This window comes from Equus quagga, chromosome 10, assembly GCF_021613505.1.
Source record: "Equus quagga isolate Etosha38 chromosome 10, UCLA_HA_Equagga_1.0, whole genome shotgun sequence".
Classification (NCBI taxonomy): Eukaryota; Metazoa; Chordata; class Mammalia; order Perissodactyla; family Equidae; genus Equus; species Equus quagga.
Window position 1 is genome coordinate 71,217,870 of NC_060276.1, and position 24,488 is coordinate 71,242,357.

A 24,488-nucleotide genomic window follows, 5' to 3' on the forward strand; every position below is an offset into this window, starting at 1 on the left:
ATTGCAGCTCTATATCAAAACAGGTTAGCAAACAATTATAACAGTAAGATAAAGGGAAAGAATACATCAAAAATAAATACGATCTTGTCATTTTAACAAAAACCTCAAAACACAAGATGGAATAAGTTGTGACAACAACAACTTAGAAGGGGAAGAGAAAAGGGATGGAACTGGCTTAGACCAAGCTAATAAGAGGCTATCAGAAAATGGACTATCTCATCTACAAGATTCTTTATACAAACCTCATAGTAACCAATAACAAAAAATCAGAACAGAGTCACAAATGATAAAGAGAAAACTGCCAAAACTATCACTGAGAACTACCAAACTGAATTGGAAGTCTGAAATACATGGGAGAAGAAACAAGGAAAATACAGAATAAATGGATAAAACAGCAGCATTAAGCCTGCATAAATCAATAATCACTCTAAAGGTAAATGGCTGGAATTCTCCAATCAAAAGACATAGAGTGGCAGGATGGATTAAGAAACAAGACCCAACAATATGCTGCATCCAGGAAACACATCTCAGCTCTAAAGACAAACACAGGCTCAGAGAGAAGGGACAGAAGATGATATTCTAAGCTAACAGTAAATAAAAGAAAGCAGGTGTTGGTATATTTATATCAGACAAAGTAGACTTCAAGATAAAACAGGCAACAAGAGACAAAGAGGGGGAGTATATAATGAGAAAAGGGACACTCTACCAAGAGGACATAACAGTTATAACCATATATGCATCCAACAGAGGAGAACCAAAGTACATAAAGCAACTATTAACAAATCTAAAAGGCAATATTAACAACACCACAAGAATAGCAGGAGACCTTAACAACCCACTTACATCAATGGAAAGATCATCCAGACAGAAAGTCAACAAGGAAATAGTGGATTTAAACAAAAAACTACACCAGATGGACTTAATAGACATATATAGAACAGTCCATCCAAAACCAGCAGAATACACATTATTCTCAAGTGCACATAGAACATTCTCAAGGATATGCCATATGTTGGGAAACAAGGCAAGCCTCAACAAATTTAAGAAGATTGAAATCATATCAAGCATCTTTTCTAACCATGATACTACGAAAGTAGAAATCAATAACAAGAAAACACCTGGGGAAAGGACAAAGATGTGGAGACTAAACAACATGCTACTGCAAAACCAATGGATCATTGAAAAAATTAAAGGAGAAAGCAAAAAATATCTGGAGACAAATGAAAGTGAAAATACACCATATCAACTCATATGGGAGGCAGCAAAAGTGGTCCTAAGAGGGAAATTCATAGCAATACAGGCCCACCTTAACAAATAAGAAAAATCTCAAATAAACAATCTTAAACTAGACCTAACAGAATTAGAAAAAGAAGAGCACAAAAGACCAAAGTCAGGAGAAGGGAAATAATAATAATTAGAGCAGAAATACATGAAATCAAAACCAAAAAAAAGTAAAAAGGATCAATGAAAAAAGAGCTGGTTCTTTGGGACATAAAGAAAATTGAGAAACCCTTAGCCGGACTCACTGAGAAAAAAGAGAGAAGGCTCAAATAAATAAAATTAGAAATGAAAGAGGAGAAATTACAATGGATACTGAAGAAATAAGAAGGATTACAAGAGAATACTATGAAAAACTATATGCCAACAAATTGGACAATCTAGAAGAAATGTATAAATTCTTAGACTCATACAACCTCCCAAAACTGAATCAAGAAGAAATAGAGAATATGAATAGAGCAATCACAAGAGGTTGAAACAGTAATCAAAAACATCCCCAAAAATAAAGGTCCCTCTGAGAATAGGAACAAGACAAGTGTGCCCACTCTCATCACTCTTATTCAACATAATACTGGCGGCTTTGGCTAGAACAATTAGGCAAGAAAAAGAAATAAAAGGAATACAAATTGGCAATGAAGAAATGAAACTCACACTGTTTGCAGACAACATGATCTTATATATAGAAAACTCTAAAGATACATCGGAAAACTATTATAAATAATAAACAACTACAGCAAAGTTGCAGGGTACAAAATCAACTTACAAAAATCAGCTGCATTTCTGAGCTGGCCTGGTAGTGCAGCAGTTAAGTTCTCACAAACCACTTTGGCGGCCCAGAGTTCACCAGTTCAGATCCTGAGTGCAGACCTATGCACCGCTTATCAAGCCATGCTGTGGCAGGTGTCCCACATAAAAAGTGGAGGAAGATGGGCACAGATGTTAGCTCAGGGCCAATCTTCCTCAGCAAAAAAAGAGGAGGATTGTTGACAGATGTTAGCTCAGGGCTAATCTTCCTCAAAAAATAAAAAGCTGCATTTCTATATTCTAATGATGAACTAGCAGAAAGAGAACTCAAAAATATAATCTCATTGGCAATCACAAAAAAAAGAATAAGATATCTAGGAATAAATTTAACCAGGGAGGTGAAAGACCTATATGATGAAAACTATAAGACATTATTGAAATAAATCAATGATGACATAAAGAAATAGAAAGATATTCCATGCACACAGATTGGAAGAATAAATATAGCTAAAATGTTCATACTACCTAAAACAATCTAGATTCAACGCAATCCCAATCAGAATCCCAATGCCATTCTTCACAGAAATAGAACAAAGGATCCTAAAATTGATATGGGGCAAGAAAAGACCCAGAATAGTGAAAGCAATGCTGAGAAAAAAGGAACAAAGCTGGAGGCATCACAATCCCTGACTTCAAAATCTACTACAAAACTATAATAATCAAAACAGCATGTTACTGGCACAAAAAGAGACACACAGATCAATAGAACAGAATCGAGAGCCCAGAAGTAAACCCACACGTTTATGGACAGCTAATATTTGACAAGGGAGCCAAGAGCATACAATGGAGAAAGGAAAGTCTCTTCAATAAATGGTGTTGGGAAGACTGGACAGCCATATGCAAAAGAATGAAAGTAGACCATTATCTACGCCATACACAAAAATTAACTCAAAATGGATCAAAGACTTGAAGGTAAGACCTGAAACCATAAAACTCCTAGAAGAAAATCTAGGTAGTACACGTGACATCAGTCTTAGAAAGATCTTTTTGAATACCATGTCTACTTGGACAAAGGAAACAAAAGAAAAAATAAACAAGTGGGACTTCATCAGACTAAACAGCTTCTGCAAGGCAAAGGAAACCAGGAACAAAATGAAAAGACAACCCACCAATTGGGAGAAAATATTTGCATAGCATATATCCGACAAGAGGTTAATCTCCAAAATATATAAAGAACTCACACAACTCAACAACAAAAAAAAAAACAACCCGATCAAAAACTGGGCAGAAGATATGAATGACATTTTTCCAAAGAAGATATACAGGTGGCCAATAGGCACATGAAAAGATGTTCAACATCACTAATCATCAGGGAAATGCAAATCAAAACTACACTAAGATATCACCTTACACCTGTTAGAATGGCTATAATCACCAAGACAAAAAATAACAAATGTTGGAGAGGATGTGGAGAAATTGGAATCCTCATACACTGCTGGTGGGAATGCAAACTGCTGCAGCCACCATGGAAAACAGTATGGAGATTTCTCAAAAAACTAAAAATAGAAATATCATATGACCCAGCTACCCCACTACTGGGTATTTATTCAAAGAACTTGAAACCAACAATTTCAGAGAGACACATGCACCCTTATGTTCAATGCAGCATTATTCACAATAGCCAAGATATGGAAGCAACCCAGGTGCCCATCTAGGGACCAATGGATAAAGAAGATCCGGTATATATACACAATGGAATACTGCTCAGCCATAAAGAAAGACAAAATCATCCCATTCACAACAACATGGATGGACCTTGAGGGTATGATGTTAAGCGAAATAAGCCAGACCGAGAAAGACAAACACCATATGATTTCACTCATATGTGGAAGATAAACTAACATATGGACAAAGAGAACAGTTTAGTGGTTACCAGAGGGGAAGGAGTTTGGGAGGTGGGCATAAGGGGTAAAGGGGCACATTTATATGGTGACTGACAAATAATAATGTAAAACTGAAATTTCACAATGTTATAAATTATGATGACCTCAATAAATTGTTTTAAAAAAAGATAATGTGTGGGAGGCAAGGGGAAGGCACTAGAATAATAGCTACCATGTATGTAGTGGCTACTAAATGCTAGATGCTGAGCAAGGCGGTTGATATTCAGTGTTATCTCTAATCCTCACCAACAGGTACATGTTACTATCTCCACTTTAACAGAGCAAGAGACTTGAGTCTCAGAAAAGTTAATCTGTCTTATCCAAAAATCACACAGCTAGTGATGGAACTACTGTTCAAACTCAGATTTGTCCAAGCTCTTTCCACTCTACACCAGAGGTAGCCAATCATGTGTGAGCTCCAACCCACAGTCTACCACATTGAAAAAGATTCTGACACTGCGTCTAGTATCCACACAGTGATGGCATATTTGCCACATATCTGACATCTTTATATTACAGCTGAAATGCTGCCAAAATAGAAGGTACAGTCATGTACCACTTCATTGTAACTATTCTCAAACAACTGATTCAATTTTTCTGATAAAGGGTACTAAGATAACCAAGAATACTCGAAAATAAAAGGTCTAACAATTTTTAAGAATAAATTGTAAATAAGAGCATAATTTATTGCAAACACTGTTTAGATAGAACTCTTGAACAAAGAAGTCATCAGACTAAATGATAGTTCTGAAAACAGAAATGTCAATAAAGGTATTATTAATCTGTTAATCCTTAATGGGTATTAGCTATTATTCTAATTTAACATTTAAACATTTTGCCTTTCCCTTGGAGATTGTTAGCTCTTTGGCTGAACAAAGTCCCTGTGTGTTTGCAGCTTCCAGAAACATTTTTTGAAGTGCCTATTATAGCAAGTGAGGATATATATATAGTCTATATTTATTGATGAGGACAAGATATTATGCAAAATCTTCCAATCTCTGAAATTCCATTCTAAACTTTTAACTTCTTCCAAATTTTCATTTACATATTCATTTATATATTTTTTCCTCCTGCAAATGATGTCAGTTTTATAACCACAGAGCCTCTGCCTTATAAAGTACTTATGATAAGATACAGTGAAAAGCAGCAGATTCGCAAAAACCTCATATACTTACAATCTCTCAAAAGAGTATTACTTTTCCTTGGATATAAAACATGCATGAATTTTTTTCCAACAGCTTTTAGATCACGCATCTGAAAGACATAACAACTTGTATTGTGATGACCAAGGTTGCCAGGCAGAGCCCTCACTTAGTTTGCTAAAATTTCTTTTATTTCTCTCTCCTGAGAGCCCTTCATTGAATTTGAGAGCTAATAACTACAGTTTAACTCCTTCACTACAAAACCAGAGGGGTACAGTTTTTCTATTAACTCCTTTTTCTATTAACTTTTTTTTTTTTACTAACTTCTTAAACCAACATCTAATTCTTTACCATATCCACCAGCTCTGTTTTAATTTTTAAAACTCTGTAAAACAGAAATATTGCCCTCCTAATATGTTACTTAAAGAAACTAAAATAATAACGCTACTAAAATGTGCTTTGCAAAACAGCATCTGACTTTCAGTTTATACATGATTAGGTCCTAACGACCAATTAGCCTGTTCCCTAGCTACCATATTCTTCCCAATATATAAAATAAATTAATTTACAACATTCCCACTCAAACTGGTAAATAAATCCTAGAAGCCAGACTAAAAAAAATGAAGACACTTGAGGAAGGGTACAGTAATACAAATATAACCTCTCAAAATGTAGTTGAGATAATTCTGTCCTAATTTTTTCACCTAGAAATTTCTTCATGTCCTTAATAGCTCTTTGTAAACATGATTTTTAATGGTTGTTTACCATTCCACCACATAGAGCTAGCATAATTTACTTAATGATTATCCCTTCTGTTGTTCAATTTTCCCATGTTATAAAGAATGCTGTAACGAACATCTTTGTATATTAACATTTTTCTGTGTTTTTAAAAATAATCTTTTATTTAAAATTTTTCCTTATATCTGGAGAAGCAGAATTATCACCTTAAAAAGATTTGGATATTTTAAGATTCTTAATACCCATTATAGCCAAACTGCTTTCCAAAAAGGCTATACCAAATTATTATCTGGGGAAGAATCTGAAATTTCAATAAATAAAATATATTGAAAATCAGTGAACCAAAGAAAAATATTACAAAGTGTTATTAGTTATTTAGTCCCATGATACTGAACAGAAGTTCTCTCAACTAGTCTAACTTACAATGGTATTCTGAACAGATTCATTTAATGTGGAGCTGTCAAATTCCCGAATGCGAGATCTCATAGGAATGGTGATTTCTCCTTCCACAGGGATGTCTTGGGAGATGGATATATCTGAAAGGCCTGCAAACTGAGAATAGTTAGGAAAAAAATTAACGCCTAAAATAAACTGCAGCATTCCTCAAAAACATCATCATTTCCTAGAGAGTAGGAACTATGCTTTCTAATAGGGTTTATGCAGTCTTTTAAGTAAGGTATTAGCTCACAAGACATTAAACAATGCAGTTACCTAAAATTCTCAAATATTTTTTTTAATTTAAAGAATGAGATGGCATATGATGGAAATTATAAAGTAAATGGCATAGACACTTTCTTGCCCTCAAATATTTGGTTTCTTTCAAGCATGAAATCTTCCCATGACACAGGCTAGCAAGATTGCAGAGCTATTAGAAAGTGACCTTTCAGCAATCACATCAGAGCATGGTCACAATTCTGTTGCACTTCTGGTCCTCAGTACGATCTAGTGGCCTCTGCTGGCTAAAAATGAACATTATGTGAAGCCTAAAGGGAAACTGGAAAGAACAGGGAAATGGCAAAATACATCTTGATCTACACTCTTTTTACCAGGTTACTTAGCAACGACAGATCAAATAACATTTCCAAAATGAATTGCAAACTTTTAAACTCTTAAGTTCATCTGCCAAATTTGATTATTATGACTGAAACTCTGGAATCTTCAAATTCCTAAGAAAACAGAAGCAATCCCTCCTCGTATGGTTTTTGGCCCAGTGGGCACAATATTTAGTGGTCAACAGATGCAGGGAAATGAAACATGAGACAGTACACTGAACTTTTAGGAAGAACAAGGTTGTTCAAAGAACTTAACGATAACTTCTCAATCACACTCTTTATAAGAGAAATACAAACTAAAACTACTTGAAATAAAAATTTTCACCTATTAGACTGGCAAAAATCTAAAAGTTTGATAACATACTCTGCAGTGAAGCTGAGGGCAAAGAGTACTCACACTCTGCTGGAGGGGATGCAAAATGGTACTACTGAAGATTAACCTGGCAATATCTAGCAAATTTATATATAGATCACCCATTGACTCGGCATTGCCACTTTCAGGAGTCTAAAGTGGCAAAAATACAAAGAGACATATATGCAAGGCTCTTCATTACAACACTATTTGTAAAAGTAAAAATATGAGAATAAGTCAAATGCCCATCAACAGAGGACTAGTTAAATAAACTATAGTATGTCCACATAATGGAGTACCATGCAGCTGTAACAAGGAATGGGAATATTGCTAAGATTTATTAAGGAGTGTTAAATAAAAGAGCAGCATGGAGAAAAGTTTGCATATATACTATCATTTCTCTAAAAAAAAGAGGGGATACAAATATAGATACATGTCTGAATGTTATCCTTTAAATGTAAGAAATGTGTAAGAAATAAGTCATATAATGTGACTTAAGTCATATGTAATGTAAGAAATAAGTCACATGATTTTGTTTTAAAAGAGGCTTCCTATTGAGGAAAGGAGGAAATAAGGCAGAGGAGACAGGGAGAGTTGCTATGCTTCTTTGAATACACATTTTTCTGTATACATGACTTGAAAGTAGATAGTTTACATAATTATGAAACAAAATTAAAATTTAAAAGCAGTCCCTATAACTGAAAGAAAAATGAACCAAATGAACCTACTGTATGTTGAATTAAATACACAACCACACAGAGAGTAACTATTTCAAGTGACTTTACAACACTGTAATTTGACTTCCAGTTAGGATGTAGAACGCTAGAAAGAGCATCCCTCCCACCAGAACAATAAGAAGCTAGATAAACTACAAAATCTAACTTTCCTTGAGCCCATCAGAGAGCTAAGGCTGTAGCACAACCAAGTAGCCTGCATGAAACCTAAGGAAAGACAGGTACTTCCAAGAAGAGATGGGACATGAGCACTGGTTCATTTGTAGCAAAAGCACAAGAAGACCATGACACTAAGCATCACACAGATCATTAAGAATTCAGCTAAAATTTAAAATGAATTGCTCAAGGTGAAGTGTGGACTAGTATGAGAGTACAGAGCCCCTGGAAGCATCAGACACAAGGGGAGTTCCCACCCACTTGCAGGCTCTTCGCTACAGACTTCCATTAGGACCAGGTGCGGGGGAAGAGAGCGGCTGCCACTCCTGAGAAAAGCACGAAGCCCCGCTCAGACTTTTCTCCCCTAAGGAAAAAGAACTTCACAGCTGCTGAGGGAAGATCAGCAAACCCTGCTGTCTCCAGGGCACAGGTGAAGACCCACTGTGGCTGGGGAAAAAGGAAAGACAAATTTCTCTACTCCTGGGGGAGGGGTAGGAAACCATCCTGAGGCCAGACCATTAGTTTCCCTCAGTTGGGGAAGAGACAGGATCACTGCGAAAGTCCCACCCAGGAGACCAAGGGACCCATGGCCTACCTAAAGTGGAGGCTGGATCAAGAAAACAAAGAATCCCCCCTCCCAAGTCCCCCCACCAGGCTAGCAAATATGTAGTAACAAGCAACAGCAGTCTACTAGGGGTGCTAGGGGTGAGGCTAGAGCTTGGAGAAAGAGGCTCTATTTTCTGCAAGGGCAAAGGGAAGGCAAAAAGCTGAGCGTGGAACAGAAACATTAAGAAAAACAATGGGATAACCTAGCACTCACCTTAAGTACAAGGTAATAGGAGAGGAATTTGAAGTTGGTGATGCATTGAAGGTTCCCATAGCAAGGACAAAACCCAAACACAGTTCAACTACTGACTAGATCGACTTAACCCCCACAGTAACAACTAGCAGAAAAGATGTGCTATTTCCAGGCAGTCTCTACTGTTCTCTATGTGATGGCCAGCATTCAATAAAAAATTACTCCCCACCACAAACACATACACACACTAGAAAAAACAACCCACTGTGACAAGACAAAGTAATCAATAAAACTGGACTCTGAGATAACCCAGATGTTAGAATCATCAGGAAACAAAATTTAAGATGACTATGATTAATATGTTAAAGGCTCCAGTAGAAAAAGTTATATGCGTAAATGATGGTGAATTTCTGCAAAGAGACGGAAACTCTAAGAGTCAAACAGTAATGCCAGAAATAAATGAACATAGTAACAGATGAAGAATGCCTTTGACAGCCAGCCTTATCAGTAGACTCAACACAGCCAAAGAAAGAAATCTGTGATTGGTCAGTCAAAATTATCCAAACTAAAACAAAAAGAGAAACATTAGAGGAAACTGGGTGAGGGGTATATAGAAACTCTCTGTACCATTTTTGCAACTTTTCTGTATGTCTAAAATTAGTCCAAAAAGGTTAAAACAATACTCCAGAAAAAAATGTGGTGGGGAGATAGGTGAAATAAGAATAGCAGAATTTTGATAGGTATATGTGGTTTATTATATTACCCTTTATTTTGTTTATATATTTGAAAGCTTCCATAATAAAATTTAGAAATATATCCTTCCTTGTTGCTGCCATTCCCTCAAACTACTCTCCTTCCTCTTCTCTTCCATGGTCAAACTGCTCTTCACTCCTCCACTGACTTAATCCTTTGTAATCTGGCACTGGCCTCCCCACTGTACTGATACTGCTAATAGTGACCTCATAATTACGAAATATAAGGATCCTTTCTCAGTTTCACCATCTGAATACTCTTCAGCGCTTAATGTGTAAACCACCCCTTTGTGAAGCAGTATTCTCTCTTCACTACTATGACACTGCCCTTTCAAACTCCAGGATTACTTGTGTCAAGTTTGCTACCGTTAGGGGAGGCAGGGCAGTGCAGAAGGAATGAGCTTTGAAGCCAAACTGTGCTCTGCCCTCCCTTGAAAAGAGCACTGCTATTAGATAATACCTGCACAGCACCTAGCACATAGTCAATGTCCAACATACAGTATTTGGAGAGTATTGATTAAGAGTATAGGCTCCTGGAGCCAGCCAGCCTGAGTTCAAATCCCAACTCCATCATTTACTACTGATATTGAGCAGGTTCCTTAACCTTCTGTGCCTCAATGTCCTCATCTGTAAAAGTGAGATAATGGTGCCATCATCGCAGGGTTGTTGTCAGGAAGAAATGTATTAATACATGTAAAGCACTTAAGAGCAGGCTCACTGCAGGGGCTAGATAAATCTTAGCTCAGGTTCAAGATTCCCAGGGAGTTGATTCCAGTTCTGTCACTGTTGTATAATAAAGAATCTGGCTGGTCTTTGTCTCCTATTCCTGGAATGTAGCCTCTAAACCTTTTCAATTTCCTAAATGATAGTAGTATTTTTGTTGTCCATGGTGGGCCCTAATAGTTTAGCTAATAGGTGAGTCATGGTAGGCCCCTAGACAGTTTATGCTAACAAGATGACTCAGCATGGGGGCTAACCACCCCAGAAAGACCCAACACAAGATTAGAAGGTTGGGGCTTTGAGTCATGTGATACAAACCCAGCCTCTGGAGAGAGAAGGAACCAATAATCTAGTCAGTCATGCCTACATAATGATACCTCAATAAAAACTCTAGATACATGGGTGAGCTTCCCTGGTTGGCAATATTCTGCATATTGTCACACATTGATGTATCAGAAGGGTAACAGGGTCCTGACTCCACAGGGAGAAGAAAAGGAAGCTTTGTGTTAGGGACCCTCCTAGATATCACCCTATGCATCTCCCCCTTTTGCTGGTTTGGACTGTATCCTTTTGCTATAATAAAACTGTAATTTTAAGAATAGTGCTGTCCTGAGTTCTGTGAGTCATTCCAATAAATTATGGGGTCTAAGGGGATCATGAGAATCCCTGAATTTGTAGTCAGTAGGTCAGAAGGGAAGGTGGTCCTGGGAACCTCTGAATCTGTGGCTGGTATGTGAAGTGAGGGCAATCTTGTGGCAGACTGTGCCCGTAACCTGTGAAGTTTGGCCTAACTCCAGCTAATTGCTTTCAGAAGTCATTTCAGTCACTAAACTGCCATTGTAACTCCCACCTTATCCCCCATCCCAACCCTTCCTCAGTATCTCTTCTCAGGAGACTTAGTGACATTGTTCAGTGAGCTGAGCCAGGATCTGTGGCCCTCCAGCCCCACGTATAACAGAAAGGACTTCCAGGCCCTCAGCTAGTAGACCATGCTTTTTGACTAGCCCCTCAGTGGAGACGAAAGGTTACTTGGACCCCATGTCCCTCCTCCCAGTGCAGGCAAGTTTGTGCACATATATGCACATGTGCACAGAAACACACACGCACACTTTGCTGCCTTGCTTGGGCCAATGAGGAGAGAAGGTAGAGGCAGGGCCAAAAACATACAGTAAAAGCAGGGACTGCAGCCTTAAGAAAGTGGTTGAAAGCAGATGGATTATACTATTAACCAAACTCTTGGAGAGAGAAAGAGGGGGGTCGTGGCATCAAGCAGGAACCAGCTCAGTCCCTGAAGCCTGGTTCCAAAAAGTGAGAAGGGAGTGGCTAGTGGCATGGTCTCTAGCTAGCCCCTTCACCTGGGACCAGCTTCCTTCCAGACCCTAGGCTACAGCCATTATTATAGTTCTTTTTCCTGCTTCCTAATTAGGCAAGAAACAGGCATTACCCAAGATTCTGTCTTTTCAACTCTATGCAGATGATTCCTAAATCAACATCTAGTCCTGACCTCTTCTGAGCCCTGAAGTCCAGGTTTTAGAGTCCAACTGCCTGCTGGGTATCTATTGGATGACCTGCCAATAGCTTAAACTAAATATGTCCGAAAGTGAATTAATCAACTTTTAGGCCCCTTATCCCCCTTTTATGTATTTATGTTCAGGGCATCACTATCCTCTCATTGGTCTATAGCCTTGCTTTTCAAAATGTGGTATTGGGTGCAGCAGCAGCAAGACCTAGGAGCTTGTTAGAAATGCAGAAACTCAGGCCTCATCCCAGACCTACCAAATCAGAATCCGCAATTTAACAAGATTCCCCAGATGACTGCTATGCACGTCGAAGTTTGAAAAGCACTGATCTAAGACACATTCTCCCTAGCACTGCAAACCCTCAAGGAGTCTGCCTTTCTCAAATCCTGGTCTCTCACCACTGCTGTAGCCCAGGTAGCCATCACTTCTTCCTGAAACCACTGCAGCAGTTTCACTGGTCTCCTAGATTTCAGACATTCCCCATGGTAACCCTTCCTCTATCAGGTTGTCAAATTCATGATTTTAAACGCTTCCCTCTTCAAAAATTTCCACTGACTCCTCATTGCCTATTAAACCTCCCAGCTTAGTAGTCAATATGAAGAAACAACACTTATTTGCATGACTGTTATGTGCCAGGCACTCTACCAAGTGTTTTACATGTGTTAACTCATTTACTCCACCTAACAATCCTATGAGCTAAGTATTACAGTAACTCCATTCTACAGATGGTGAAACTGAGGCATGGAGGGGTTTGGTAATTTCCCCAATATCCCACAGCTTGTTAAATGACAGAGCTTAGAATCAAACTTAGGCGATTTAGCCCAGAGCACACATTCCTAACCACTGTTCCATACTGCCTCCCTAACTCAGTAGCCTTATCTTTTAAGGCTTACCTCCTAATATTTCGCCATGCTTAGCTAAAGTGATCTATCTGTTGTTCTATAAATACATTAGCACCTCCCAACCTCTGTACCTTCCCCAGTGAGAGGCTGTGTAACATTAAAGGAAATAGTCTGGGCTTCAGAAGCAGACCTAGGTTCAAATTTCAGGCCTGGCCACTAACTGGTTATGAGACCCTAGGGAAATCATCAAACCTCTTTGAGTCTCATCTCTTTATCTGAAAGAAAAACAGAGTTAAAAAACCATGTAACTGAAATGGTTGCTATGAAGTTTAGAAAATATGCAGAGGATGTCCAACACAATCCTGGCACATAGCAAGTGCCCAATCACTGATAGTTCTTATGGTCACCTAGAATTTCAAATCCTACCCACCCTTTCAAATACAACTTCTACCTCATAGCTTGCTTCATCACCCCAACTAGACATGATAGCATCTTTTAAATTTCGTTAATATTTTATGTGTAACTTTCTATTAAATACTGCCTTATTTCGGCATTGTACATTTGTCTTATCCCTACAAATTAGACCATAAGCACCTCAAGGGCAGGTTATTTGTATTCCCTACAGCAACTGGCATGGTGCATTACCCACTGTGGGAGTTCAATAAACATTTTTGAATAGAAGTGGATTGGATACTAAGTAAGGAGTGACCAGAACCACTGAAAATAATTGAGGAAAGCTTCATAAAAGATGGATGGGGCAGTTTAGATGAAAGACAGTAACTAAAAACAGCTAAGCACCTATAACTATGTCACGCCATGCACTATGTGTATATTAGCTCATTGAGTACTCTCACTAATTCTGTGATGAATTACTACCCCATTTTTCAAATGAGGAAACTGGGGTTCAGAGTGATTTCCTCAAGGTCACAAGCGCTCCGTGAGAACTTGGACCTACTCTCTCTCATTGCTGTATCCCCTAAAAGAGTGCATGGAACATAACAGATGCTCAATAAAATTTGTTAAATGACTGAAGAGATGAACAAATAGAGCTAGTAAGCAGAACCAGAACTAGAACCAATTTCACCTGACTCCCAGTTCAGTCCTCTATTAAGTTGCCAATTTCAAACAGAGGAAAGGGATGTACCATTTTTTTGAGCAACTGCTATATAACTAAACATTGTTCCAGAGGAGGAACTTGGGGGCAGAATGTAGAGTTAATTATACTCTTCAGTTCATGGCACTGATTGTATTAGATACCTTACATAAATTATGTCATTTCATCTTCCTAAAAACTCTTTGAGGCAGGTATTTTTATCTCCATTTTACAGGTGAAGAAACACTCTCCATGAAATGAGTTGCCTAAATTCACGCAAGTGGCAGAGTGGGTGATTCCAGCCCAGGTAAGTTTAACTCCAAAACCTGTGTTCTTAAATACTTGTCCAGGCTTTGGGCTTGTACTTGCGGTGGATATCCTATCCCCTGTAAAGACAGGAGCAAGAGCATCAGGAAGAGGATTGCAAGGAGCTGAGACAGGAAGGGCAAGGATTAAACCAAGAAAGACTACCAGGATCACTGAACGAATCAATAATCAAGTTATAACGTCCCATGGGAAGCAATCTTTCATTAATCCTAGAATGCTGCTACTCCAACAAACGCTAGTGACAAGTCTTGATAAAATGCGGGGCAGCAGGACCAAAGATACTTCAGAAATCACCTAAAGCTCGGCACTTAACCCAATGTAGGGGAAGACGACAAGCCCTGAGAGTATGGGAAAGGAAAGTGAATGGGAGTTTCACGAGAAGGTGTGGAAGGCACGAAGAGGGCAGGGTGGAAAGCCGTTAGCTCAAAGAGCAGGTGCAGTGTTGGGACTGGTTCTGGCATCGGGTACAGGAAAGCCCTGCCGGGAGGAAGGGGTCTGGCTCTCTCACGCCACGAGCCCGTCACCCGACTTCCTTAAGGCGCACTCTGCCTCACCCTCGGTCCCTTTTGTCGAAGATCCCAAGCTCACCAGGGGCCTGGGCGATGCTGTCCCCGGGTCTCCTGGAGACTCCGCCGCTTCCGCCATCTTGGCCCTCCTTCTCCCCGGTCGCTCCCACAGGCTTTGCGGAACCTGGGACGTGGAGGCCGCGGCCGGTCAGCGCGTCATCGCGCGACGGCTGCGTCACCGAAAAGCGCCTAGCAACGGCGGCGGACCCGGCCCTTCCTTGTCCCTTGTCCTCCGGTGTCAGGGACAGGTCCGTGTCGCCTCGCCTCGCTTCCTCGGGGCCACGGGTCCCGCCAGACACGTTGCCCTTTAACACTCAACCCCGATTCTCAGATCGCTCCGTCGGTCTCGGGACCACGGCTGCCGTCTCTACTGCACCGCCCCCACGCACCCGGTTCCGGCTCTCAGGAGTAGGCTCGGAGTGCCCGTCCCCAGAGCACAACTCCTCGTGGAAAAAGCCTGCTCCTCCCCCGGCCGCAGGGAAACTTCAAGTTTCCGTGCTCCTGAATAAAGAGATCGAGCCCACCCTAATCAACTTCCCTCTGCTGTTGCCCCCTGCCGGCGTCTCTGCGCTTCTCATCCAGCTTCCTAGCCGCTTCCCACTTCCTCGACTTGTGTAAACTAATATACTGTCTCCACACCGACCTCCAAGATTACTTTTCTCCCTCACTCCCTTTGAGGGGAGGGGAAGCTTCTCTATATACCTTGGCCAAAATTTTAATCCCACTACAACTTCCAAAGTTGCTGAGCGGTCTCGGGCAAGTACTGAAAATGTTCAAGATCTAAAAAAGGGTGATTATTTTAAGAATAACTTTTTGAAAAAAACCCTGCTTGTCCCAACCTCTATTCTCTACTTCATCCCGGGCCTTTTTCAGTGTTTCTGACTCCAGTTTACCTCCGCACTAGGCTAAAATAAGGTCAAGAAATACACCCATTGTTGATGCAGCAGTATTCAGGATGCCAGAGTGCCCTTAGGGGATGTGAATACCAGTTTTCCCCTTTTAACAAACAGGGTAGCGGATGGGTGTGAAATAAAGTGCTTTGTATTTTTGGATAAGCAATCCATGAAAGCACCCAAGCAGTAAAGTCAAGGAGAAAGAACCTGGAACGTGGTGAGACAAAATTCCCAAATTAATGGAGTTTGTGTGTCTGTGTGGTGGTTGTCTCGTTTTGTTTAAATATTCTTATAATTCTCCTTCAGACCAAGCACATTTTCAGTACTTGCACAAATACTGATGGTAGTGATATTAAAATTTAAGCCAGTAGATATGAAAACTTTTTTTTAATTTCGAGAGTATATTATATATAATTCCCCAGCCAAGGCCTCAGCCTCCCACACCCACTCCACCCCTACCGCTCTGACCCCTGTCCTGATTTCCAGCGCTTTGGATTACCAAGTCCCTTCCAGCTTCCCTGAGATCATTGATAACCTCTTCTACTTCCTTGATAACCTCCAGAATTAGTTCTCTCTCCCTAAACACAAGCTCCAACTTTTCTACCACCCAACGTCATCTCTTGGCCTCTTTGCCACGCCTTTCAAGATAGCCTTGATGCTGGGTTAGGAGGAAGACAGGCCATAAAACAATTGTTGAGGCAGTCCATGTTCAGGTTACTTTGGCACTATTTCAGACTAAAAATTCCAGTTTTCCTCATTTAACTAATAGGATGGATGTGAGATAATATGCTATGAAGAAAGAAACTCAAGAAGGAAGGTTGGGGAGGAAAGGGGCGGCATCGGGACAAGCTCCTAAAATATAAACTATTTTATGTTTTTAGTTGCAAATATATCTCACAAAATTGCCAAACTAACTCAGTATTCTTTGATACACTTACATTCACTACCCTCTGTTGGATACAGCAGAACTCACATGACTTGCCCAAAATTACTTAGAAACTTTGTACATTGTGGAAGTAGGATTAACATTTAGGCCAATAGGAGAACTTTTGTTAGTTGTTTTAAATTACAGGACAATACAAGGTACAACTCCATTCAAATGACTGGAAAATATTAAGGAAACAGGCAGTTTTCTAGAAAAATGGTCAAAATTAACTCAAAAAGGAAGTAGGGAATTTCATTAGGACAAATTTTGGAGGAAAGAAATTCTAAATATATGAAAAGCAAGGTGCAGAATAGTTTGTAGGGTGTGCAAAGGGAATATATAGCCATATGTTCAGATATTCACAGACTGTGTCCTCATAGCTACACAGACACTGGGAACAGAGGTTGCCTCTGAGGAGAGAACCTGAGGGACTATTTACTGACTTTCAAGGGAGGACTCTTCCGTGTATGCCCTTTGACGCAGTTTGAAATTTTTACCATATGCATGGGTTACTTTAAAAAGAAAGTTTCCAGAGATCTATCCTCCCCTCTACCCTCAAAGTGCTGGATGGTTTCGCAGGCTATTCATTCAAGCCTTCAAGGAGCAGATATTCCTACACTGTATGAATTTTTTCACAGAGAGTAAAGGAAAGTTTACAAATTTATTCTAGGGACACAGTGTAAATATGATATCAAACCTGACAAAGATAGTACTAAAAAAGAAAACTATCAGTCTCACTTATTAATATAGATAGAAACATCTTAAACTGTTAACAAATCAAATCTGGCAAAATAATAAAATAATAATACCATGATTGAGTAGAATTTTTCTCAGAAATATGAAGTTCGTTCAGAAGCAGGAAATGCAGTTATGATCATTGATCATTTGAACAGGTCAAAGAAAAAACCATCATCTTGATGCTGAAAATTCAACTTCATTCCTAAGTACATTAAGGAAGTAGGAGTAGAAGGATACTTAATATGATAAAGAAATCTGTCTCAAACCCAAAGCCAACATCATTCTATACCTGGTATTCCCACTAAAGCGAAGAACAAGAGAAGAATGCTTATTATCACCACTATTATTTGACACTGTTCTGGAAGTGCTCGACAATGCAGTTAGAGTCTTCCTCCTCATAGGGCCAGGGCCAGCGCCTTGCTCATTCTCTCTGAGGCCTTTGGTCTCCCTGGATATTCTCGCCCATTAACCCCAGCTTAACCCTCCCTCTCTAATATACAAGAAACCTTCCAGCCCTATAAACTCCAGGCAGGTTTCCCACTTTCAGTAGTATTTCTCTTTCTTGGCACTTGCCTCTCCAAAAGTATAGCACTTCTCTGTATAAACACTCCACCCTTCCTCGTGTAAACACAGTTTCTCTTCTCTCCTGTTGTAAAGAATTAGCGATAAACCTCTCCCTAACCTCCCTATTTGCCTCCACCTCTTTCCTTGTTGCCGCCCTGGCCCAGCCATATCCCTACCCTATTCTCCAGTCCTTTCCCACTTCCCTGAGGCTTGTATGACTTTTGTTTCCACACCAATCTCCAAACTAAGTTATGTGTCTGACTCCTCTACTATGTACCTCATCCCTGGGTTTTCTCAGTGCCTCTGACTCAAAATTGCCATGCCACTGGGCTAGTAGGAAGTTAGGTTATAAAGCAATTGTAGATTCAGTCAGCATTTAGGTTACCTGGCTGCCCTTCCAGGCTACACATACCTGTTCCCTGTTTAACAAACAGGATAGGAGATTGGTATAAGATGAAGTAGAGTGCTCTGTATTTTTGAATAGGCAATCCACAAAAACTCCAAAGTCACTCTAAAGGTAAGAAGATGTGAAGGACATGAACAAATTCACAGAATAGGAATTGCCATGATTTTTTTTTCAGTTACAAGTGTATCCAGCAACATTTCTAATTGTATATACTTCCATTAATTATTCTCCTTCAAACCATGGGTATTTTCAGTAGAGTGGTTGCCATTTGCTTTTTTAATGCATAAAATTGCATTCACACACTTAACCTGTGTCCTAATTGTAATTTTATAGCAAAAGAGATCATTTTCTAATTTATTTTTTCATACTTAAGCATTTGTATATGTTATTCAATTTCATTAATACTTTCCCTAACATTTTACTATGAAAACATTCAAGTATATAGAAAAGTTGAAGGGATAGTAGAATAAAATGTGAGAGAACAGTACAGTGACCACCCATATACACACCACCTGGATTCTACAATTCACATTTTGCTGTTTCCACTTTATCACTTCTCTATCCATCTGTCTATCCATCAATCCATTCATGCATCATTTGTCTCATTCTTTATCCATTTCAAAGTAAGTTGCAGGCATTAGTACACTTCATGCCTAAACATTTCTGCATGCATTGTTTTGAAAGGATAAGATAGATCTTTGTGTATTGACATATAATGTCCATGATATAGTAAATGAAAAAGGCAGCTTATAAAAAACACTATTTGTGTTCAATAGAAGGATTAATGTAGACATAAGAATTTAATTGTCCAAACAATATCCATTTCCCCCTTATTCCTTCTTAACAGAACCCCACGTTTGTTCAGTGTAACGATGTGTCTAGGCCCAAGTATTGAATCATGATTGATTCAAGTCAATCATGGCAATCTTACTCTCCAATTTCCAAGCTTCCTTTGCTGACAGTGATGCCATATGATCCAGTTCTGGCTAATGAGAACAAAACAGAAGTCATCCAGGGAGGCTTCTGGGAAGGGTTTGCTTTATTAGGTAGAAGAGACAGAATCAGCTTGTATGGCTTGCCGCTTCCCCCAATCTTGCCTTAATGCAGACATGATGTCTGGAGGTACAATAACCGTCTTGCAACCAAGAGAAGACAAAGATGAAAAGAAAATCCCTTGTGCTAAGGATGGTCTTTTCGTGTTCTGTGTAGTATTTTTTTAACAGTCATCACATGTATTATTGTAATATATGAATACGAATATTTTCATTAAAAGTAAGGATATAATATCAACACTAACTTAATTCGAAGTAAATTTTGGAGGCTTAAATGAGAAAGTAGCAAAGTGTGAAAAATAAAAGTAAAATATATCTTATTGGAGTAGCTCTATTTCAGCCTAGATTTCCTCCGGAAAGCAGAGCCTGAGACAAGGACTTTCATATACATATTGATGTTGGGAAGTGATCCCAGGCAACAGGAATAGGGAACAGGGAAGAGTGAAGGATAAATGAAAAGAAAGTCGTTAGAAGGGTATGTTTTGAAGCTACAAAACTGGGGGTAGATTCCACTAAGGAACCATGTAGGGTGCACTTCAGAATTGTCTGCTAGGGGAACAGAAGAGGGGAACGTTTCTCTACAGCTTCCATATCCCATTGGTCAAAGGTTGCTGCACAGAGTGTTAACTCCCTTGCACTTCCAATCTTGTTCATGCCTCAGAATGGCAGAACAGATTCCCACAGGTCTACAACAGAAAATGACATACAGCACTGCATAGACAAGTGCTGCCAGGTTCAATTTGCTTGCAGAATGGTGGGCTGAGAGGATATGAGGCAAGGCATGAGAGGTGTTTGATGCTTAGTCTAAACACAAGATGATCGACATCTGAAAAATAGTGGTGGCAGTAGAAGTGCCAAGGAAGGAATTTCGTTTTCATTTTTTCTTTACTTTTTATATTTATGTTTATAAAAAGAGAGACAACTTAGTGAAGTGAATAAGCACACAAACTCTGGAACTAAATACCTGGGTATGAAATTCAACTCCACCATTTACTTTTCACTTGAATTTTGTCAAGTTGCTAAACCTCTCTGTGCCTCAGCTTTATCATCTGGAAAATAGCTACCTTATAGAGTTGAGAGGACTAAACAAGTTAAATGTTGGCTATTAATACTTACAAGAGAAATACATGTTTACTACAAAGAATCAGAATACACAAGTATATAAAATACAAAGTTAAGTGTCCTATATCTGTCAGAATGCTTCTATTTTCAAGTAAGAGAAAATCAACCTCCGCTGCCAGTGAGGGGCTGGAGAGAGCAAGGCCCATGAATGGGATATTGAGATGAGAAGGCTTGGGCTCAGGCAGTTGGAAGGTGCCATAAAGCTATTGTGTCAGCAAAGTCAGGTTGGGGAGTTCAGGGAAGCTGAGGACTGGAATGGAACTTGGATAACTTGAGTCGTGAATGTTAGTATCTCGCTAGCCAAGGGGAGATGTTTCTTCCATTACCTCCTTTGGTTATTCCTTCTGCCTCTTTTTCTGGTCCTTCATTATCTTCCTTCTTAGCAGCAATGCCCACCCCTTCTGTAACTAGGAAAAAGGAGGACATGGGGTTACTATGGAAGAATTTCTTGGCTCACTTGACAAAAATAACTAAAAAAATAGAATGTCTACTCAATGTTCTGGATAAGTTCATCTAAAAAGTGCACTTTTCTTTTCTGCTGGGAAAGTTCACCCTGAGCTCACATCTGTCGCCAATCTTCCTCTTTCTTTATTTTTCCCCTCCCCAAAGCCCCAGTACGTAGTTGTATATTCTAGTTGTAAGTCCTTCTAGTTCTTCTATGTGAGCTGCCACCAAGGCATGTCTACTGACAGACGAGTGGTGTGGTTCCACGCCTGGGAACCGAATCTGGGCTGTCACAGCAGGATGCACTGAACTTTAACCACTAGGCCATCAGGGCTGGCTCTGAAAAGTGCACTTTTGAAAAGCAAACAAAACCTATGTTATTAGAGTGTCATTAAAATTACACACAGAGCAAAGAGAAATGTGTGGTTAGACTACACATTTCTTCTTCCCACGCTTCCCCAACATTTCTTTTTCAAAAAGGAAGATTGTGAATAAGGAAAGAAGGAGGAAGGATAGAGAAGGAAATGACACCCTGAGGAGTATGGAACAGCATCTCTTCCCATACTTTGCTTTAAGTAAACTGCAATATGAAAAAAACTGTATAGGAATCATTTTAAAGTAGGTTCCCTCTATAATAAGGTTGGGAAAGGAGAATGGTGTGAGTAGTCATGACAGAGGCGGGCAGAGGCCGCTTCTTTTCCTAGACTTTGCAGTCCCTTAGGATGAGTACATGATCCGCTAATATCTGAGCTACTTGTATGCAAATTTAAAATATAGTTAATTCTTCAGTCCAGCCTGATGTGGATTAAGGCTGCCCCAGCTAGAGAAGCCCAAGGTGACCTGGCCTACATGCCAAACTATATGACCCAGTGGATTTTTTTTATGGTATGAATTAGGGCTGCCCCAGGGAGAGAAGCCCAGGGCATCCTCACCTACATGCCGATCTATATGGCCAGATTTGTATCTAAAGTTATATGACCGTATAATAACCAAACCCATCTGCACTGAAATCATTTAATGACTTTTTACATCATCTTTTCTTTTTCCAGTAAAAATAAGTCACGTACCCATGCCTTATAAAATTAGCCCTAACCCTCAACTCAGGGCAGCAGCAGGAGCTCTGACTGCCCGTGGGTCCTGTCCCCATGCTATTCCACACTATTCTCTAAATAAAAAGAGCACTACTGCCAGATCTAGAGAGTCCAAGAAATCTTTCTTTCTACTCCTCGGCTCACCGACCCCGCATCACAGCCCTTCAAATTATTTCCTACCTCTGTTTATGTATGAATTCTTAGAAAAGCCCACTGCTTTAATGTATGTGAGACAAGCAAGAAATTAAAGCTCAGGGAGAAAAAAGACCACTTCACTCCTTCTATCCTTTGATCATGTTAGGACCTACAATTCATTGACCTACCAATGTTTTACTGTCCCTTATCTCACTGATGTCCTGTCTTCCCTCCTTATTCAGCTTAAACTCCATTGATAATCACTACAATCACTCCTTTGCAATAGTCAGTTCCCTTTCCCCTCTTTTGCTTTATCATACTTACTTGGCAAAAGTCCAACCCTGGTTAAACCCAACACCTTATCCACTTGGTGCCTGCACAGTCAGCTAAATGTGATTGGAATAAAGCATGCAGCTATGCTGAATGGTCTCACTTTAAATGACCACAAAGCTTCATGGACCCTTAATGTTGCCTGGTCATCACATATATTTCTTAAGTCCATTCACTTGCTCATTCATCTAGAAGATTACATCATACCTTCTTTCTCCTCAAAACTTCAACATTTCCTTTCCAGTCCTGAATTTCAGATGACAGCTTTGCCTTCTACTTCACTGAGAACATAAAAGCAATCAAAAGAGAATGTATACTGACTTCCACCGGCACATCTAGCCACTTGTGAGCATCTGTAACCACATTCTCTGCCTTTATTCCTCATAACTGTTTTACTCTCTAAGGCTGACCCCTTCACTTGTGTGCCAGATCCCATCCCCTATCTTCCCACTCAAGGATGTATGTCAAGGTTGAAAGGAAAATTCCACATAAATGAAATGACGATTAAAATAACCTAGCAGGTTAAAAATAACAACTAACATCTGCATGGGCTCTACTATTTTACAAACCAATGTCACATATATTATTGCATCTGATCCTCACAAAAATTCTATGAAGTAGATTTTATTATTCCTATTTTATAAGAAAATGAGATTCAAACAAGATAAGTGATTAGCTCCAAGTTGCTCAGAAATTGTTAGTGGTAAAGGTGGTAGCAAAGTTTAGGATTTAGCAATATTAATAATGAAGTTTTTAAAAATTTACATGAGACTACTATGTACAAATCTATGTAAACAAGTTTGGAAACATAAAGGAGATGAACAGATTCTCAGGAAAATGCAAATGATCAAAATGGACCGAGGAGGATTTAGAAAACCTCATCAGAACAATAACTACGTAAAAACATATTTTAAACTGTCAGAGATTCAGTCCTCTAAATCAGAGGTTGAGAAATGTTTTCTGTAAAAACCCTCTTAGTAAATGTTTTCGGCTTTGCAGGCCACCTATTGTCCCTACTGCATATTCTTTTTGTTTTGTTTTGACTTTTTACAGCACTTTAAAATGTAGTATCTTAGTTCTGTTCAGGCTGCTATAACAAAATACCAGAGACTGGGAAGCTTATAAACAACAGAAATTTATTTCTCACAGTTCTGGAGGCTGGAAGTCCAAGATCTAGGTGCCAGCATGGTTGTGTTCTCTGGTGAGGGCTCTTTTTCTGGTGCATAGCTGGTACCTTCTCACTGTGTCCTCACATGATAGGGAGCTCTGTGGGATCTCCTTTATAAGAGCACTAATCCCATTCACGAAGGCTCTACACTCATGAGCTAATCACCTCCCAAAGGCTCCACCTACTAATACACCACTTTTTGGGTTAGGATTTCAACGTATGAATTTGGCGGGGGACTAAACATTCAGACCATAGCATGTAAAAACCATTCTTAATGCAGGGGCAGGACAAAAACGGGCTGCAGGCTGTAGTTTGCCAATCCCTGCTATAATGTAGCTACCAGTGTACAAGAAATACAGAAGGGAAGGGGGTATGTTCAATGGCACCACAGGGATGCAATCAACAAAATCCAAACCGAGGGAAACTCTAATCTACAAACAACCCTGTTCGTGCTTTATCCTCAAAATTTCAACATCTCTTCAGTTCTGACGTTGCAAATAAATTGCAACGGGAAAGTTTCGCAAATAAATTGCAAGGGCAAAAATCAATTGCAATGTATGAATTTTATTTGGATCTGCTTCAAAAAAGCAAACAGTTAAAAATAATCTTTTTAAAAATAAACTTTTACTTTAAAACAGTTTTAGATTTACAGAAAAATTGAGAATTACCATGTACACTACACCCAATTCCTCTACTATTAGTGAATTATAATGTGCATTAGTTGCAATTAATGAACCAATATTGTTATTATTAACTAAAGTCCATACTTTATTCATATTTCTTTAATTTTTATCTAATGTCCTTTTTCTGTTCCAAGATCCCATTCGGGATACTACATTACATTTAGTCATGATGTCTTCTT

General features: G+C 39.3%; 1 protein-coding gene across 2 annotated transcripts in view; it reads right to left on the reverse strand.

Moving 5' to 3' along the window:
- Positions 1 to 15,045, reverse strand: part of YIPF6 (Yip1 domain family member 6) — a 28,829-nt gene extending 13,784 nt beyond the window's left edge. Inside the window, exons 1-3 of one of the 2 annotated variants that reach the window (XM_046673386.1) lie at positions 14,781 to 15,045; positions 6,269 to 6,397; positions 5,141 to 5,219 (exon numbers count right to left, since the gene is read on the reverse strand). In XM_046673386.1, the coding sequence (XP_046529342.1) occupies positions 5,141 to 5,219; positions 6,269 to 6,397; positions 14,781 to 14,837 (265 nt within the window). In that variant the 5' untranslated portion in view covers positions 14,838 to 15,045. Of the gene's footprint in view, positions 1 to 5,140; positions 5,220 to 6,268; positions 6,398 to 14,746 lie in introns of both variants that reach the window. The other variant, XM_046673387.1, reaches the window with a different exon arrangement.
- Positions 15,046 to 24,488: the final 9,443 nt, after the last annotated feature.